Source organism: Pelobates fuscus, chromosome 5 (assembly GCF_036172605.1).
Source record: "Pelobates fuscus isolate aPelFus1 chromosome 5, aPelFus1.pri, whole genome shotgun sequence".
Classification (NCBI taxonomy): Eukaryota; Metazoa; Chordata; class Amphibia; order Anura; family Pelobatidae; genus Pelobates; species Pelobates fuscus.
In genome coordinates this window covers 367,385,170-367,402,721 of record NC_086321.1, presented here as the reverse complement: position 1 = coordinate 367,402,721, position 17,552 = coordinate 367,385,170, and the positions used below count along the sequence as shown (strand labels likewise).

General features: G+C 36.8%; 1 protein-coding gene across 1 annotated transcript; it reads left to right on the top strand.

Moving 5' to 3' along the window:
- The first annotated feature begins 388 nt into the window (after positions 1–388).
- LOC134611846 (myosin-1B-like) lies at positions 389–15,857 on the top strand. The gene is made up of 40 exons (XM_063456110.1): positions 389–433; positions 929–1,142; positions 1,364–1,507; positions 2,041–2,197; positions 2,480–2,507; positions 2,934–3,042; positions 3,208–3,300; positions 3,771–3,834; positions 3,910–4,008; positions 4,317–4,420; positions 4,509–4,647; positions 4,975–5,093; positions 5,173–5,322; positions 5,428–5,598; positions 5,985–6,291; positions 6,433–6,500; positions 6,590–6,677; positions 6,784–6,901; positions 7,038–7,161; positions 7,327–7,463; positions 7,561–7,816; positions 8,068–8,310; positions 8,541–8,717; positions 8,930–9,075; positions 9,625–9,715; positions 9,818–10,207; positions 10,357–10,483; positions 10,803–10,921; positions 11,105–11,301; positions 12,067–12,250; positions 12,346–12,511; positions 12,773–12,897; positions 12,986–13,294; positions 13,371–13,574; positions 13,663–13,788; positions 14,099–14,269; positions 14,389–14,493; positions 15,258–15,353; positions 15,476–15,607; positions 15,721–15,857. The coding sequence occupies exons 2-40, from the start codon at positions 942–944 to the stop codon at positions 15,733–15,735; spliced, it is 5,799 nt and encodes a 1,932-aa protein (XP_063312180.1). The 5' UTR covers positions 389–433; positions 929–941; the 3' UTR covers positions 15,736–15,857.
- The last annotated feature ends 1,695 nt before the right edge of the window (positions 15,858–17,552 follow it).

Sequence of the window (17,552 nt, the reverse complement as noted above, 5' to 3'; positions counted from 1 at the left end):
AATGACTTACTTAGAACAATTTGTGCAACTAAAATGTAATTAAGAACAAGAACAATGTATCTTATTTATATAAAAGGGGTTTAAAGACACATTACTGTGAGTATAGTGAGTATTGTGGCGCTCTGTTATACACACTCAAAAAAATCAAATTTTAATTGCACAAAATTATATATGTATGCAGAAATTCATTACATGAATACATTCTGTCCCTTCCATGGCACGTTGAGTCGATTTATTGAAGCACATTCACATATTTATAAAGTACCGAGTATAGTAAGGAATTTTAACATGATGTTGTGCTTTAATTTTGCCATTAAATTAAAAATGAATCGTAATCTGAAACATGTGAAAAACAATTAAGCAAATCCTACCTGCATTTCTTTTACAGCTTGGTTCCATTTCACATTTTTCTCACCCAAGAAGGATATTAAAGGTATGTCTGTCGAGTGACCTAAACAAAAAATGAAAAAAATATGAGAATCAAACGCAGAAAAGTCCCATTAATTGTGTTTATTGTGTAACTAATTGTGCTAATGGAGAATACAACTAAATTAGCACAACTACATCTATTGAACAAATAACTACAGTTCACACCACTAACAGTTAATTTTCATTCCTGGGAACAAAACAAAAATAACCCTATTAAACACTTTTAAAGTTAAGTACTCTACCATGTAGGGATCGAATTGATGTTCCTGTGCATGTGCAGTTTATATTTGAAAAAAAAAATGGTGGCTGAATGCTTAAGAGCAATTCTGGGGAAAAGTTCTAAGACTGGAACAATCAGCAGGAACATTCCATTGGTTTCCATGATGACTGGTGTATTAGCAGCAATCTGCTGTGGAATCCTGCTTTACATAGAACTTCTCAAGAACCAGGGAAATTAGTCTACTCACTATGTTCTGCATATATCTTTCCTCTTGTGTAGTAAACCACCAGCCATGGGTGACGGTGAGATGGCTGCATTTGGGGAGGCAGCCCAATTCCTCCGAAAATCAGACAAGGAGAGGATTGAGGCACAGAACCGACCGTTTGATGCCAAAACATCATACTTCGTGATAGACCCGAAGCAGATGTACGTGAAGGGCATCATTCAAAGCAGAGAAGGTGGCAAAGTCACTGTGAAGAAAGAAGACAACACGGTAAGTTGCAATGTGTCATTCGTTAAGGCTGGAAACACTAACATAGAGAGGTATTAGAACAATTTTAATTCAGATGTTTTTTTAAACCTTGTGGCTTCCTAAACTAGAGAAATATATATTCTAATAAGTTGAGAGAGCAATGTCATCCAAGGAGAATTACATATATGTCCAGCTTTTCATTAAGTATATACTTCTGATAGTATATGTGTTCTTTGACTTAGACTGCAACGGTGAAGGATGATGAAGTCTTTCCCATGAACCCACCCAAGTACGATAAGATTGAAGACATGGCCATGATGACCCACTTGAATGAACCCTCCGTCCTGTATAACCTCAAAGAGCGTTACGCAGCCTGGATGATCTACGTAAGGACTCTTGTTCTTTAGGGGCACTTACATTGGCTAAATAGGACACAAACCCAAAACTTAAACAAAAGACCATTGGGTATAGATCTGCCAAACAAACATGGGAATTGAACAATCATTTGTAAATGTTTTTCCTATTATTAATCATTTTTTACAAGCAAGCACCCTGAAAACATATGACTATTAACAGGATTGTCTTTTTATTTAAATACAAATCATATAACATACTGACATTTAATGGAATTGCAGCATAAATAAATTTCAAATGCTTTGTTCAAAATATTTTTTTTATTAAAAAGGAAGTTTTTTTCAACTTTGACTTTGGAAGTTTCTATCAATTTGATTCACAATAGCTCAGATGTTACTATAATTCATAATTACAGCTTTAACAACAATTGTTCTGGTTGTATGTATTTGTATATCGTAACCATGAATAGTTGCAGAAATAAATAACGTTTTTGTGAAATAAAACAAACTGTGTCTATGATTAGCTACGATCTAACACCTATTTATTTATTCCATGTTCACTTTAGACCTATTCCGGCCTGTTCTGTGCTACAGTCAACCCCTACAAATGGCTGCCTGTGTACAACCCCGAGGTGGTCAATGCTTACAGAGGCAAAAAGCGTCAGGAAGCCCCACCTCACATCTTCTCCATCTCTGATAACGCCTATCAGTTCATGTTAACTGGTAAGCAGCCCTAACAATTATCTAGCCACAGTAATAATGTAACAAAACAATCGGAAATATAATTGATAGTTCGAAAGAGAAGCGAACCTTTGTGCTCAAACTGATTTATATATATATATAAATATATATTTTAGTATAAATATATAAATAAATATACAGTGCACGTATAAACAATATACTAAGTATATACTTTAGTAATTCAGCTTTTACATTTCGAGATATGTGAATAAAATATGTGATAACATTTCATAGAACACACTTTATTTTTATTTTTATTCACAGATCGGGAAAATCAGTCTGTCCTAATTACGTAAGTTTCACATTAGGATTTTCTAATTATTAATTAAACCTATGGGGCAAAAAAAAAAATCATGTTTGAGCAATAATCGTGAAATAATCTTAATTTATAAAATCTTTTTAAAAACAAAACAGAAAAAAAATCATATTCTTTTATTTATATTTTATATCAAATAATGATTCATTAAAATATATATTTCATTAGGGTGATACTAGGTTTTATCTACAAAGAGCGATTTTGGAACAAAGTTCTAAATGAGGAGTCATCAACAGCAGTGTTCCAATGGATTTTATTGGGAAAGCTCCCATAATAACCCCCAGTATATTTTGATATCGGCATCACCAAGAAAATAGCCCTAAATTAGATTTAATTTCTGTGCTATTTTTTTATTTTTTTTGCAATTATATCTTTCTCTCTTTATCTATTTGTATTCCCCAGCGGAGAATCTGGTGCTGGGAAGACTGTGAACACGAAACGCGTCATCCAGTACTTTGCAACAATTGCAGCTACTGGAGACAAGAAGCAAAAGGAGGCGGAGAAGAGCAAGGTTGGTTTCTTGAAATATATAGCAGGTTATTTAAAAGCCATACTTATTATTTATACCCTGCTATTTTAAATTAAACCAAACCCTTAATACACCTAAGATTTTACTCGTGCTTTATCAACATCCATAAAAATATATTTAATGAGTATATAATATTCCTTTTTCTAGGGCACTCTGGAAGATCAAATCATCCAGGCTAACCCTCTGCTGGAAGCCTTTGGCAATGCCAAGACCGTGAGGAATGACAACTCATCCCGCTTCGTAAGTCTGACCACGTCGGCTACACCGTCATTGAAAGATAGAAACCTTTTTATTTTTTTTGTAACTCGTCTCTCACAAACCAGCTTAACTCACATGAATAGAATGTTATTTTTTTATCCAGTTTTAACATTATGTCATTTCAACTTCCTGATTTATGTCGATTACAGAGCATCTTCATTTTCATTAATTAAAAGACACTTAAAAAAAAATTAAATTATTTGCATTTGAACACTGACTCTTTAAGCAGATCACCAATCATTGTTGTACATCAACACCAACGTTATAGTTGTCCAGATAGCCACAAACACGAACACGAACACGATGTTTCTAATGCAGTCTAGCGATCATAGCACAACATTTCACATTTCAGTGCAAACGGCAATAAACCTCCTGTTTCTTACGTAAACAAGTAAATCTGACATCAATAATTTTTCTGTTTTAATTAGATTGTTTATGTTTGATATGTGTAGGGTAAATTCATCAGAATTCACTTTGGTGCAACAGGAAAACTATCCTCTGCAGACATTGAAACATGTAAGTTAAGGAATTAAGAACACCTTGAGGAAATGAATTGTAATTTTCACCTAACACTTATATTTATTTAACTAGATCTTCTGGAAAAATCCAGAGTCACATTCCAGTTGTCAGCTGAGAGGAGCTACCACATCTTCTACCAAGTCATGTCCAACAAGAAACCAGAGTTGATTGGTAAAAAAAAACAAAAAAAAACGTTAAGATTTATATCCTAAGAAAGTAATTAATAGGTGTAATGGAACATTTAGAGATTTGCTAAACAAATAATGTTATGAACTCAGTCACATAACTTTGGGGACAGATACTTTTTATACAATTATCTACTTCATATATACTTGATTTTGAACTTGCTACTTACAATTGTCTTTGTCATTACTGTTTTCTTTGGTTTGTTTCATACCAAAAAAGAAAGAAAGAACAAAGATGTGAAGTGGGGGGTTTGAATTTGCAAAAATATATGTTTCATGTTTCATATTTTACAGACCAGCTGCTGATTACAACCAACCCATATGACTTCCCACTTGTCAGCCAAGGTGAAATCACAGTGGCCAGCATTGATGACCAAGAGGAACTGATGGCCACTGATGTACGTTCCTTCAACATCATGTATGTTCTGATGTCATGTTTCCATTCTGCACCATGATAAATATTTTCCCAACTCCATGTTTTCACAGGAAGCCATTGACATCCTGGGTTTCAATTCTGATGAGAAAATGGGAATCTACAAACTGACGGGAGCAGTCATGCACCATGGCAACATGAAATTCAAGCAGAAACAAAGAGAGGAGCAGGCTGAGCCAGATGGCACAGAAGGTAAAAATAGGACATTACCCAATGGATTACCCATGGACATACAGTGAATTGTCAGTGCATTCAAATAACAGTAAATATATATCTCTTCCCAAAGTGTTTTAATTGTCACATTTTCTTACCCTTCATTAACAGCTGTTACAATACATTTCTGGTATGTAAATTATATTATGGGTGAAGGGTTAGTAATTCAAGAAAACCTGAATGATGTTGTTTTCAGGTAAGGTTTTAACTTGGGAAATCTGAGCATCACCCTTAGATACAGTAAGTGGCCTTACTGTAGCTTCACAAACAGGGAATAACAATGTATTTTTCTTAACTATCTTTCAGTGGCTGACAAAATTTCCTACCTTATGGGTCTCAACTCTGCCGATCTACTTAAGGCCTTGTGCTACCCAAGAGTCAAAGTTGGGAATGAATTTGTGACCAAAGGTCAAACTGTGCAACAGGTAATTTCAGTGCAATATCTGCCAAACATGAGTGAAAAAGTCATCATTGCTTGTAATGATTTTTTTTATTTGTTGAAAGGTTAACAACTCAGTGGGTGCCCTGAGTAAGTCAGTCTATGAAAAGATGTTCTTGTGGATGGTCATCCGTATTAACCAACAGTTGGACACCAAACAGCCAAGACAGCACTACATTGGTGTCTTGGACATTGCCGGCTTTGAAATCTTTGATGTAAGAATTATGACATAATATGTCTGTGGCAAATCATACATGAGATATTTAAAATGTGACATTATATGATACTTACATGTATGATTTGTATTTTTTCTTAATCAGTTCAACAGTTTGGAGCAGTTGTGTATCAACTTCACCAATGAGAAACTGCAACAGTTCTTCAATCACCACATGTTCGTCTTAGAACAAGAGGAATACAAGAAGGAAGGGATTGAGTGGGAGTTCATTGACTTCGGCATGGACTTGGCAGCCTGCATTGAGCTTATAGAGAAGGTAAAGAATAATGTTCGCTAGAAGTTATCTTTCAAAACACAGCATCTCTCATTATGAGTACAACACTTGTAGCACAAGAAAAAACCTTCAGATGATATTGAAGTTAAAAATAATTACAAATCAAAACCAAAACAAAATTATATACACAATTTATTTAAACATATTCCCATAGAGAAATTGACCAATTAATATATGTGTTAAAGCAGAGTTTCCCAAACCAGTTCTCAAGACCCACCAACAGTCCAGGTTTTGTTAGTATCTCCATTGGAATAAAACAGGGAAATACATAAATCGTGGACTGTTGGTGGGCCATGAGGACTGGTTTGGGAACCACTGTGTTAAAGCATTGTTCCATTCATTGACTGTTTTAATGGTATAATCAATAGCCAATGGGCATCTTCTCCATCCTTGAAGAGGAGTGCATGTTCCCCAAGGCAACGGACACTTCATTCACCAATAAACTGTATGATCAGCATCTTGGCAAGTCCAACAACTTCCAGAAACCAAAACCTGGTAAAGGCAAAGCCGATGCTCATTTCTCCCTTGTCCACTATGCTGGAACAGTGGATTACAACATCAGTGGCTGGCTGGACAAGAACAAGGACCCACTGAATGAAACAGTCATTGGGCTGTACATTAAGTCTTCTGTGAAGCTGCTCTCATTACTGTACTCCTCTTTTGCTGCAGACCAAGGTAGGTAATCTTGATGAGGACACAATATGTTTTTTTTCCATGTCAGCATGTCTATAGTATTGCTTCTCTGTAATATTGTAATAATAGGGTGATATCATAAACTACTAATCCTACTAAATAAAAAAAATATTTCTCCTTCAGAAACTGGTGGCAAGAAGGGGGGTAAGAAGAAGGGCTCTTCTTTCCAGACTGTGTCTGCTCTTTTTAGGGTAATTGCAATATTAAAGTTTCCCCACCCATTCCTATATTTTTGCAATTGTTGAAGATGTTGACATTACATAATATCTTCAATCTACAGGAGAATCTGAACAAACTGATGACCAACCTGAGAAGCACTCATCCCCACTTTGTACGTTGTCTGATCCCCAATGAGACAAAAACTCCAGGTGAGTAAAAATAAATATGTTTCTATTACTCTACATCAAAAGGTGCTGCCATAATTTAAGCAATTTCATAAATACTGGAGTTTTGATTGAGCTGTTATTTTACCAGGTGTGATGGACCACTACCTGGTTATGCATCAGCTCAGGTGTAATGGTGTCCTGGAGGGAATCAGAATTTGCAGGAAAGGATTCCCAAGCAGAATCCAATATGCTGACTTCAAACAACGGTATGAGTTATTCACTCACTCTTAACTTTAAACAGCACGTAAGATTTTTGGTAACTTAAATGTAGCATATTTAAGAGTATTTATACAATAAATGTCAGACACAACAAAAGTTTGCATTTCTCCATTTTAAAAACAGTTACAAGGTCCTCAATGCCAGTGCTATCCCAGATGGTCAGTTTATTGACAGCAAGAAAGCTTCAGAGAAACTTCTTGGATCCATTGATGTTGACCATACTCAGTACAGATTTGGTCACACCAAGGTAAATAGTGTAACTGGAGTCTAATAATTGCTAGGATTATAAAATATAATCTCAGCTAATTTAAGCTATTCTTAAATTGTATAATACATTGTAAATATTATAATTAATATTATACACATCCCAGAATGTTACTGAAACAATGTGTTTTGATTGTTATAACTAAAGGTGTTCTTCAAAGCTGGTCTCTTGGGTACCCTTGAAGAGATGCGAGATGACAAATTAGCTCAGCTGATCACTCGTACGCAGGCTATGTGCAGAGGATACCTCATGAGAGTAGAGTTTAAGAGGATGATGGAGAGGAGGTACTTTACACCCCTATATTATAAACATACAAATATATTACCTATACAATAAATGTTGGGTTCATATGATAAATTTAATCCATGACATTTATTTTAGGGAATCTGTCTTCTGTATCCAGTACAATGTCCGCTCATTCATGAACGTCAAACATTGGCCATGGATGAAGCTGTACTTCAAGATCAAGCCTCTTCTGAAGAGTGCAGAATCTGAGAAGGAAATGGCCAACATGAAGGAAGAGTTTGAGAAGACAAAGGAGGCTCTTCAGAAGTCAGAAGCCAAGAGAAAGGAACTAGAAGAGAAAATGGTCGGCATCCTCCAGGAAAAGAATGACCTACAACTCCAAGTTGCATCTGTAAGTTACTTAAAACAGCTATAACATTACAGTTAGGTAGTTGACTTTTCAGAAAACCTTTTGAATGTATACATAATATTTTAAAATATACTGAACTATATAACATATTCTGCTAAATCTGCCAGTGGGAATATAAGACCATTTCAAAATGATTTTTACATTCACTAGAAGTACGAATATGTAGTTCATCAGTAATTTTGCAATATTTTTAACCATAAATAAATAGTTGTCATCAAAATACTTTTCCACAGGAATCAGAAGCGGTGTCAGATGCAGAAGAAAGATGTGAGGGACTCATTAAAGCCAAGATTCAACTGGAAGCAAAGGTCAAGGAAATTAATGAAAGGCTGGAAGATGAGGAGGAATCTAATGCTGAGCTAACAGCCAAGAAGAGGAAACTGGAAGATGAATGTTCCGAACTGAAGAAAGATATCGATGACCTTGAGCTAACATTGGCCAAGGTTGAAAAGGAGAAACATGCAACAGAAAACAAAGTAATTAATATTATGTATTTATTTTATCCATCCATCATTCTAGTATAACTTCTAGTTATAAAAAAAAAATTGTTTTATGATGAGGATATTTAATATGTCCATTGATACAAAGAAAAAAACACCAGAAATTTAGATATAATAATAGGTAAATTATTTTCATGTCAAGTCTGACTTTAGTCTAGGCAACAACTTTGACTAAATTGAATAATCTAAATAATGTCTAAATCTAGGTGAAAAACCTTACAGAAGAAATGGCTGTTCTGGATGAGAGCATTGCTAAGCTAACTAAGGAGAAGAAAGCCCTTCAGGAAGCCCACCAGCAGACTCTGGATGACTTGCAAGCTGAAGAAGACAAAGTCAACACTCTCACCAAAGCCAAAACCAAGCTGGAACAACAAGTAGATGATGTACGTACATATCATGCAGCATTCTCATTGTGATATCCTAGCCCATTACAAATGCTATACATTATATACATATATTTGCTGTATGAAGCTACACAATATTTTTGCAATAAGGTCGTCAAAGGTCATAGTTACATATTGAACCCTAGCTTTAAATCACAGACTCTGCAGGTTTGAGCCAAGTTATAACTGCACATTTTAATTATTCCAAACAGCTTGAGGGCTCGCTGGAGCAAGAGAAGAAGCTCCGCATGGATTTGGAGAGATCCAAGAGAAAGCTGGAGGGAGATCTGAAATTGGCGCAGGAATCTACCATGGATTTAGAAAATGACAGGCAGCAGCTAGATGAAAAAGTTAAAAAGTAAGAAAAAGCTCACTGCTTCAATCACAGTATACAAACCGTAATCTATGTGAATATGGGTAATTTATTTCACTCTCTCCAATTTCGTCCTCACCTCTAAGTCCAGGCTTCCCCAATCTCCGGCCCTCCAGATGTTGCTGAACTACAACTCACATGATTCTCAGCCTATCTACTTCATTCATAGAATCATGGGAGTTGTAGTTCAGCAACATCTGGAGGGCTAGAGTTTGAGGAAGCCTGTCTTAGTCTATCTCTCTGAGATATTGTCGTATCATTTTCTCAGGTTATTTCTATTTCTTATGTTTACTTCTACAATATTTTTTACTGAATTAGAGTATAATTATAGATTTTTTTTATCAAAGTAAAGGATTTTTTTTGGCATATCATCCAAATTAATTTTCCATGTAACATTTCAATAAAAAAAGTGAGAAATTGGTTTGTATGCGCCAATGCTCAAGACTGTTCGTCAACGAAGTTGAAGATTGTTGGTATCAAAATGACATTTGTGTTCCCAATAATACATATTGTGTGTGTCTTCTCAATAAACAGGAAGGATTTTGAAATCAGCCAACTGCAAAGCAAGATTGAAGATGAACAGGCTCTGGGTGCTCAGCTGCAGAAGAAAATTAAAGAGCTACAGGTACAACTTTCAAACCAAAGTATGACAAAGGATTTTGTTACATTTAAAAATTAAAGTTTATACCTATTAGTTTATACTTATGTTATTTTTTCACCACTCTAGGCCCGTATTGAAGAGCTGGAAGAGGAAATTGAAGCAGAACGTGCAGCTAGAGCTAAAGCTGAGAAGCAACGTGCTGACTTATCCAGAGAACTTGAAGAGATCAGTGAGCGTCTGGAAGAAGCTGGTGGAGCAACCTCAGTTCAGATTGAGCTGAACAAGAAGCGTGAAGCAGAATTCCAGAAGATGAGACGCGACCTAGAAGAAGCCACTCTGCAGCATGAGGCCACAGCCTCCGCCCTCCGTAAGAAGCACGCCGATAGTGTTGCAGAACTTGGGGAACAAATTGATAACCTTCAACGTGTTAAACAGAAACTGGAAAAGGAAAAGAGTGAGCTGAAGATGGAGATAGATGATTTGGCCAGTAACATGGACTCTGTCTCCAAAGCCAAGGTGTGTACTTTGGATATGTTAAATAAAATAAAATAAAAAGTTATTTATAAAAATTTTTAAAAAAATAGAGAGAGAATCTAATTTATTTTTCAATTGCAACATATCAGAAAAAAACAACCTGTTTTTTTTTTTTTTTTGCTTGTCAAAAGGCAAATCTTGAGAAAATATCCAGGACATTAGAGGACCAATATAGTGAAGTGAAGGCTAAAGAGGAGGAGCACCTTCGAGTAATTAATGACATCAATGCTCATAAAGCCCGTCTTCAAACAGAAAACGGTAGGTCTGTGCTTTAAGGGGACACTATAGGCTCCCAGACCACTTAATCTCATTGAAGTGGTCTGGATGCAGTGTTCCTGTTCCCCTTAGCCTTGCCATGCAAAACATTGCATTTTTAGAGAAACTAAAGTGCCTCCAGTGGCTGTCTACCAGACAGTGACTGTAAGAGTTTTTTAACCATTTCATGAACGGACAGACGGGGGGGGGGACACATCTTTGTATTCCTTTGTATTTTGTAAAGTGTTCCTTTAACGATTTCTATAAGAATGAAATAAACTTGGAAGCATGTACTTAGCGTCATGTTCATTGTATTCATTAGGGGAATTCTCTCGTCAGTTGGAAGAAAAAGAATCTTTAGTTTCTCAGCTCTCCAGAGGCAAACAGGCTTTCACCCAACAAATAGAAGAACTGAAACGCCATCTAGAGGAAGAGACAAAGGTAATTAGTTTTGAAAAATCTAATATAAAAAAAAAAAAACAATTGTAATCCACAATTAATTTATTAAAACCATTAAATCAGTCTACTATTTAACTATTTCCATGATTTAGAACCTAAGTTGGTAACAAATTAATTTCTAAAATATATTTACATTTCATTATTTACTACTAACTCATCCTTAAGGCCAAAAATGCCCTCGCTCATGCATTGCAATCAGCCCGACATGACTGTGACCTTCTCAGAGAACAATTTGAAGAGGAACAAGAAGCCAAGGGTGAGCTGCAAAGAGCTCTGTCCAAAGCCAACGGGGAAGTTGCCCAATGGAGGACAAAATACGAGACTGATGCAATTCAGCGCACAGAAGAATTGGAGGAAGCCAAGTACGTTAACCATAAACATGGAGTTTTATGTATACAATCTTGATTGTAGTATATCATTTAAGGTTAAATACATTTTGCTCTTCTTTATCTGAGCTTTAAAATAGTCTATAGTCATAGTATATGAAAACCTGTATTTCCCTAGGGCGAGATATCACGTTGATCTTTTTTTATCATCAGAACACACCAATATATTTGGGAACCTACATTTATTATATAGTTAGCGGGCAGCCAAAAGATATTAAAGTAGAACAATTCTCATCAGTATTGAATGGACTTGCCATTGATGCTGTACGCTAGACAATGGGAAATGGGAAGGAGAGGACGATAGCACTATAAAGTACCATCTGGGAGGTGCTCAGCCTGGGTTTTCCATCTCAGTCATGTAATCTAGCCAAAGGAACCAGATTGTGTTGAATTTGCAGGTTTTATCATGCAGAGAAGCCATTAGGCCCTCATTTGCCTAATCTCTTTGACCTTGGCTAACCAATGGTGAAGTATCGGGGCACCCCTTTGCCTCCAGAAGACAAGGACCAGGAATTTTCACTACTTTTATAGTGGATAGTCTCAACAGATAGAAGCCATAGTTTGAATATTATTTTAAACAGTGTTACTAATTAAAATAACTACTGTGTGTTTTTACCAAACAGATTTGTATTGTCTAATACTTGTTGGTAAAAAAAAATTGTAACAATAGCCTCCCCTTTGTAAATATATGCATATATTGCATTTAATATTCAAAGGTCTCATAGTATGTATTAATAACAGGAAGAAGCTTGCCCAGCGTCTCCAGGAAGCTGAGGAGCAAATTGAGGCTGTTAACTCGAAGTGTGCATCTCTGGAAAAGACCAAACAGAGACTCCAAGGAGAGGTGGAAGACCTCATGGTTGACGTAGAGCGCTCCAACTCCGCCTGTGCAGCTCTTGATAAGAAGCAGAGGAACTTTGACAAGGTTTTTATTTATTTAATTAAAACCACTCTAGTATCTATCTGTAAACACAGACTGTATTGATGGGTTTTATAATGACACTTGATTAAATTACTTAGGTTTTGTCTGAATGGAAGCAGAAGTATGAAGAAGCTCAGGCAGAACTGGAAGCCTCTCAGAAGGAGTCCAGGTCTCTAAGCACAGAGGTCTTCAAGATGAAGAATTCCTATGAGGAGGCTCTGGACCATCTTGAGACTCTCAAGAGAGAGAACAAGAACCTTCAACGTATGTATAATCCAGAGGTTGAAAAATTGGGTTCAATGAAGGTGGTTTTCCTCCCTCTATCCTCAATAGGTTAACATAATTTGCAGGAACAATGTGTGTGTGTATATACATATATATATACCCACTATACAACTCGTTACAGCATTATGCCCCGAACACACACACACACATATATATATATATATATATATATATATATATATATATATATATATATAATACATTGTACATAATCCTATCCCCACCATTTTCTTTTTCCAGAGGAGATCTCTGATCTAACAGAACAACTTGCAGAGTCTGGAAAGACGATCCATGAATTAGAAAAATCCAAAAAGCAAACTGAACAGGAGAAATCTGACCTACAATCAGCCCTGGAAGAAGCAGAGGCAAGTAGAATTTTAACAATGGTAAAAAGTATGTTCATCTAGTGCATCTTTCATTTCTCTAAAAATAAATCTAAATATATACATACAGGGATCTCTGGAGCATGAGGAGGCAAAAATACTTCGTGTCCAACTTGAGTTAAATCAAGTAAAGGCTGAGGTGGATAGAAAGGTTGCAGAAAAGGATGAAGAGATTGAACAGCTGAAGAGGAACAGCCAGAGAGCTCTAGAGTCTTTGCAGAGCTCCCTGGATGCAGAGGTCAGAAGTAGGAATGATGCTCTCCGACTCAAGAAAAAGATGGAAGGAGATCTTAATGAGATGGAGATTCAGCTAAGCCATGCCAACCGCCAGGCTGCAGAAGCACAGAAACAACTCAGGAATGTACAGGGGCAACTTAAGGTAAATTCCTGTAAAAATAGAGGCTAACCTTGTACACATATTTGTTTGATAATAACACAGCTTTCATGGTACACAGGATGTCCAACTGCATCTTGATGATGCTGTTAGAGGAAATGATGATTTGAAGGAACAGTTGGCTATTGTTGAAAGACGCAACAACCTCATGACTGCTGAAATTGAAGAAATGAGGTCTGCACTGGAACAGACTGAGCGTGGACGCAAAGTGGCAGAACAAGAACTTCTTGATGTCACAGAACGTGTTCAGCTGCTCCACACTCAGGTGAGTACTGGTCATCATACTAGACTTCACAAACATTTTATTCATTGAGTTCTGGGTTTTTCTCACTTTCTTGACACAATATTTTTAGAACACCAGTCTGATCAACACCAAAAAGAAGATCGAGTCTGACGTGTCTCAACTTCAAAGTGAAGTAGAAGAGTCTGTCCAAGAGGCCAGGAATGCAGATGAAAAAGCTAAGAAAGCCATCACAGATGTAAGCGAAGTCCTTATTTAATTTTATTATGAAGATTTTCATTGTATCATTTAATCGTGTGTTCTACAGAGGTTGGCATTTTATTCATGACAATAATGATATTGAGATTTATGGTTATAAAAGAAAGATGTAGTGCTGGTCAATGTTTACATTATTGCTGTTCTCCATGTAAGAATCCAACTCTATAATCTAAACAATCTTGTAGAATTAGATCTTAGTTAAAGGTGATAATTCTCATTAGAGCATATTATATTATATTGCATTCTGTCAAAAACATTGTGAATAAATATGTATTTGTTGACTGCCTCAGGCTGCCATGATGGCAGAGGAATTAAAGAAGGAACAAGACACCAGTGCTCACCTTGAGAGGATGAAGAAGAACCTGGAGCAGACAGTTAAGGATCTTCAGCATCGTCTGGATGAGGCCGAGCAGCTGGCACTTAAAGGAGGAAAGAAACAACTCCAGAAGTTGGAGAGCAGGGTAACATTTGTATTTTACAATCCTATAAATTAAATCCTCAAATTAAATATTGTAATGCTGCTTTTGCAAATACACATGTTGAGATCAAGTGTCATAAGTATAACTGTTATATGTAACAGATTCGTGAACTTGAAAATGAGCTTGATGCTGAACAGAAGAGAGGCTCTGATGCCATCAAAGGTGTACGAAAGTATGAGAGAAGAGTGAAGGAATTGACCTACCAGGTACAAAGTCACTTACAGACTGACAATCAATAAAGCCTTTGAGTGGCATGAGTCTACCATGCAACACAAGTTTGAGAAAGAGCACTACATAGTTTTATTTTATGGACAGTTTGGGGAGAGAATATTAGATTCACTGCCCATTAGGTCCGCTTGTGTTCCACCTCAGAGCACCGGTGCTAAAGATAATGCCACATACTTTTCTGGTGGACAGACTTAAAACACCAGTACATATATGGGAGCAGATATTGTGGCCTGTGCTTTCAGCAGACACACCGACTGGGAGCATTTTGCATCTTATACCACTTGGGATGAGACCATCAGCCAAACTTGTAGGCACACACATATATGCTGGAATACGTTAGGGAGTCTGCAATACTTGGGTGGGGAGGTGGATATAGAGGCTGGAAGGGAGAGGGGAGGGGAAATATGAGGGGGAAACATGGTTCAAAATATGTGGAGAGGTGGCTTAACACATAAGGGGAATGTCGAAGGCCAGAAATACGAGGCAGAGTCTGGAATTTGAGGAGAGTGCCCTGGGTGTTGCTTTAAATATGGTTGGAAAAGTAGGCAGAATACCTCTTGAAGGGGTATATAGTCATAAAGGGGTATATATAGGACATGCATGGCTTTGTCAAGTTGTACATGTTGTGTCATGGCATGATTATAGCTTGTGTATTGTACATCTATATGGGCACAACGCTCCTAGTGCATATATGCTCTGTGTTGGTAAACCTAGTTACTCAAACAGCTCTTGTGTTTTGCAGTCTGAAGAGGACAAGAAGAATGTCTTCAGGTTGCAGGACCTGGTAGACAAACTGCAACTGAAGGTGAAAGCTTACAAGAGACAAGCAGAAGAATTAGTAAGTTTTAATATTTTTGTGCAGATGAATGGACCCCCTTTTCAATTAAGCTTAAGGGTTTGAGATTTACAATAATTTGAACAAGCACAGTAAGTCACTTGGTTGCCCTGTTTGGCTTCTAGGAGGAACAAACAAACGTACATTTGTCCAGATTCAGGAAGACCCAACATGAATTGGAAGAAGCTGAAGAACGGGCTGATATTGCTGAATCTCAGGTCAACAAGCTACGAGCCAAGAGTCGCGATGTTGGCAAGGTAAAAGATGTGTTCCCAATTCCAGTTTGTTTTTCTATCCAGCTAGTGTATATGCATGTCTATTTATCCATCCATTGTATACTAAACCTGTTGTACTTTTTTCCTTCTTCCAGAAAGTAGAAGAGTGAAGAGGAACACACTAAAATGATTTCCAAGTGATGTCCATAAAATATGGGCTGCTTTATAAATAGGGGGACTGTAATGTAATATCCTGGGCTCTAGATGCAAATAAATTCCAAGCAAAAAATGACTATGTATTGTGTCTTTTTCATATTTAATTTCAGTATAATGATTTACCAGCCTGAGAGTTGAGAGCTAATGGGAGTACCTGAATAAATTTTATGTATTCCTGATACAAATGGATATCAAACAGTAAAACACATCTTTATAAAACATATTACACAACAGTGTATAATGGGTGGATGACGTAATTGCGAAAGACAAATGTTCATCACACAAGAACCAGAGGTGAAAAGGGGCCACACTTAAACAAGTCTTTAGTCTAAAGCAGTGATTCTTATACTTTTTTGTCATAAACCCAAAGTAGGTGACTTTACCTTGGAAATCCATTCTACATGTCTAAAACTAATTCAGTTACTAATTCTTCTACTGAACTACAGTTAAATTATGTTTTGTGAAACACCTCAATTAGATCTCCCGGGGCAAGTCGGGTTTGTACTTAGGAAAGGGATGTTGCTACAGAAAACTTTTTTTGTTTGCAGTTGGCTGAGGCCTAATGAATGTGATGTACCTTTTCCTACGGGAATCAAGAAAAATAAATGTGGGCTTAAGTTTGTGTATCGACCCAAAGAAACAGTAAAGAGACACAGAGAGTGAAGGCTAACTGCCACATGGTTGGGCAGTGATTAGTACACTATCTACCAATGGCAAAGCACAGTTCAATATGATTGTACAGTGTACAGCCAACGCATTTGTATACAGAGAATAGATTATTATTCTTAGTAAATAAATTAGAATGGAATGTTGGGGCAATAAGGTGTTATCTGTCGATTATGTGGACTAATATCCTCAATTTAAAAGGCCTTCCAAATGATTCATTACTGTTAAAATAACTTTCCAAAGGAATTTTCTACAAACATTTCCATAGACTTCAATGTTTCACTAATTTGGAAAATGTATTAAATCGAAGGTCATAATTTGTATCAAAACTAGAAAATCGCTCTTTGGGTTGAAGGATATGTCTGCCCTTACCTGCTTTAGGAAAGGATGTAACAAGAAAACAAATACAATCTATATGGCCATTTGGTTTGACATACGAATATAGACGTGGTTGGGGGTATCTAGTGACATGAGAAACCCAATTCAAAATATTCATTCATAACCTAAGACAGGCATAGGCAACCTTCGGCACTCCAGATGTTTTGGACTACACCTCCCATGATGCTTTGCCAGCATTATGGGTGTAAGAGCATAATGGGGGATGTAGTCCACAACATCTGGAGTGCCGAAGGTTGCCTATCCAGGACCTAAGATATAAAGTCACTCTATGTCCAAAACCCCAGTAGACCTGCTCTCTGCAAGGTAATGAATTGTATTACAATTGTCTAAATTATATTGTGAATGTCCCAAGGGAACCCTCAATATGAAAGTCCAAAGACCTTAAGGAACTTAGTGGTTTTGGAAATTTACTGTAGATTGTGACATCCTGTGGGACTATAAGGATCTTCAAGGGGCCTCCATCAGTATGCTGTACTCTACTCTGTATCTTGGGTAAATTCGTGACTGGTTGAGTTTAATACCAATCAACTGTGGGCCTGAAGCATACTAAAAAAGTAGAGATGATCAAACTCAGCTGCGTACTTTTTACAGATCCATGCAGTTGGCATGAAATGTGCCTTGTTAGAGGCTTGAAGGCATTTGTGGGATTTTGCTAGAACATCCCTTTCTACCCCATCCCTATAGTATTCAAGTAAATGGAAATGTG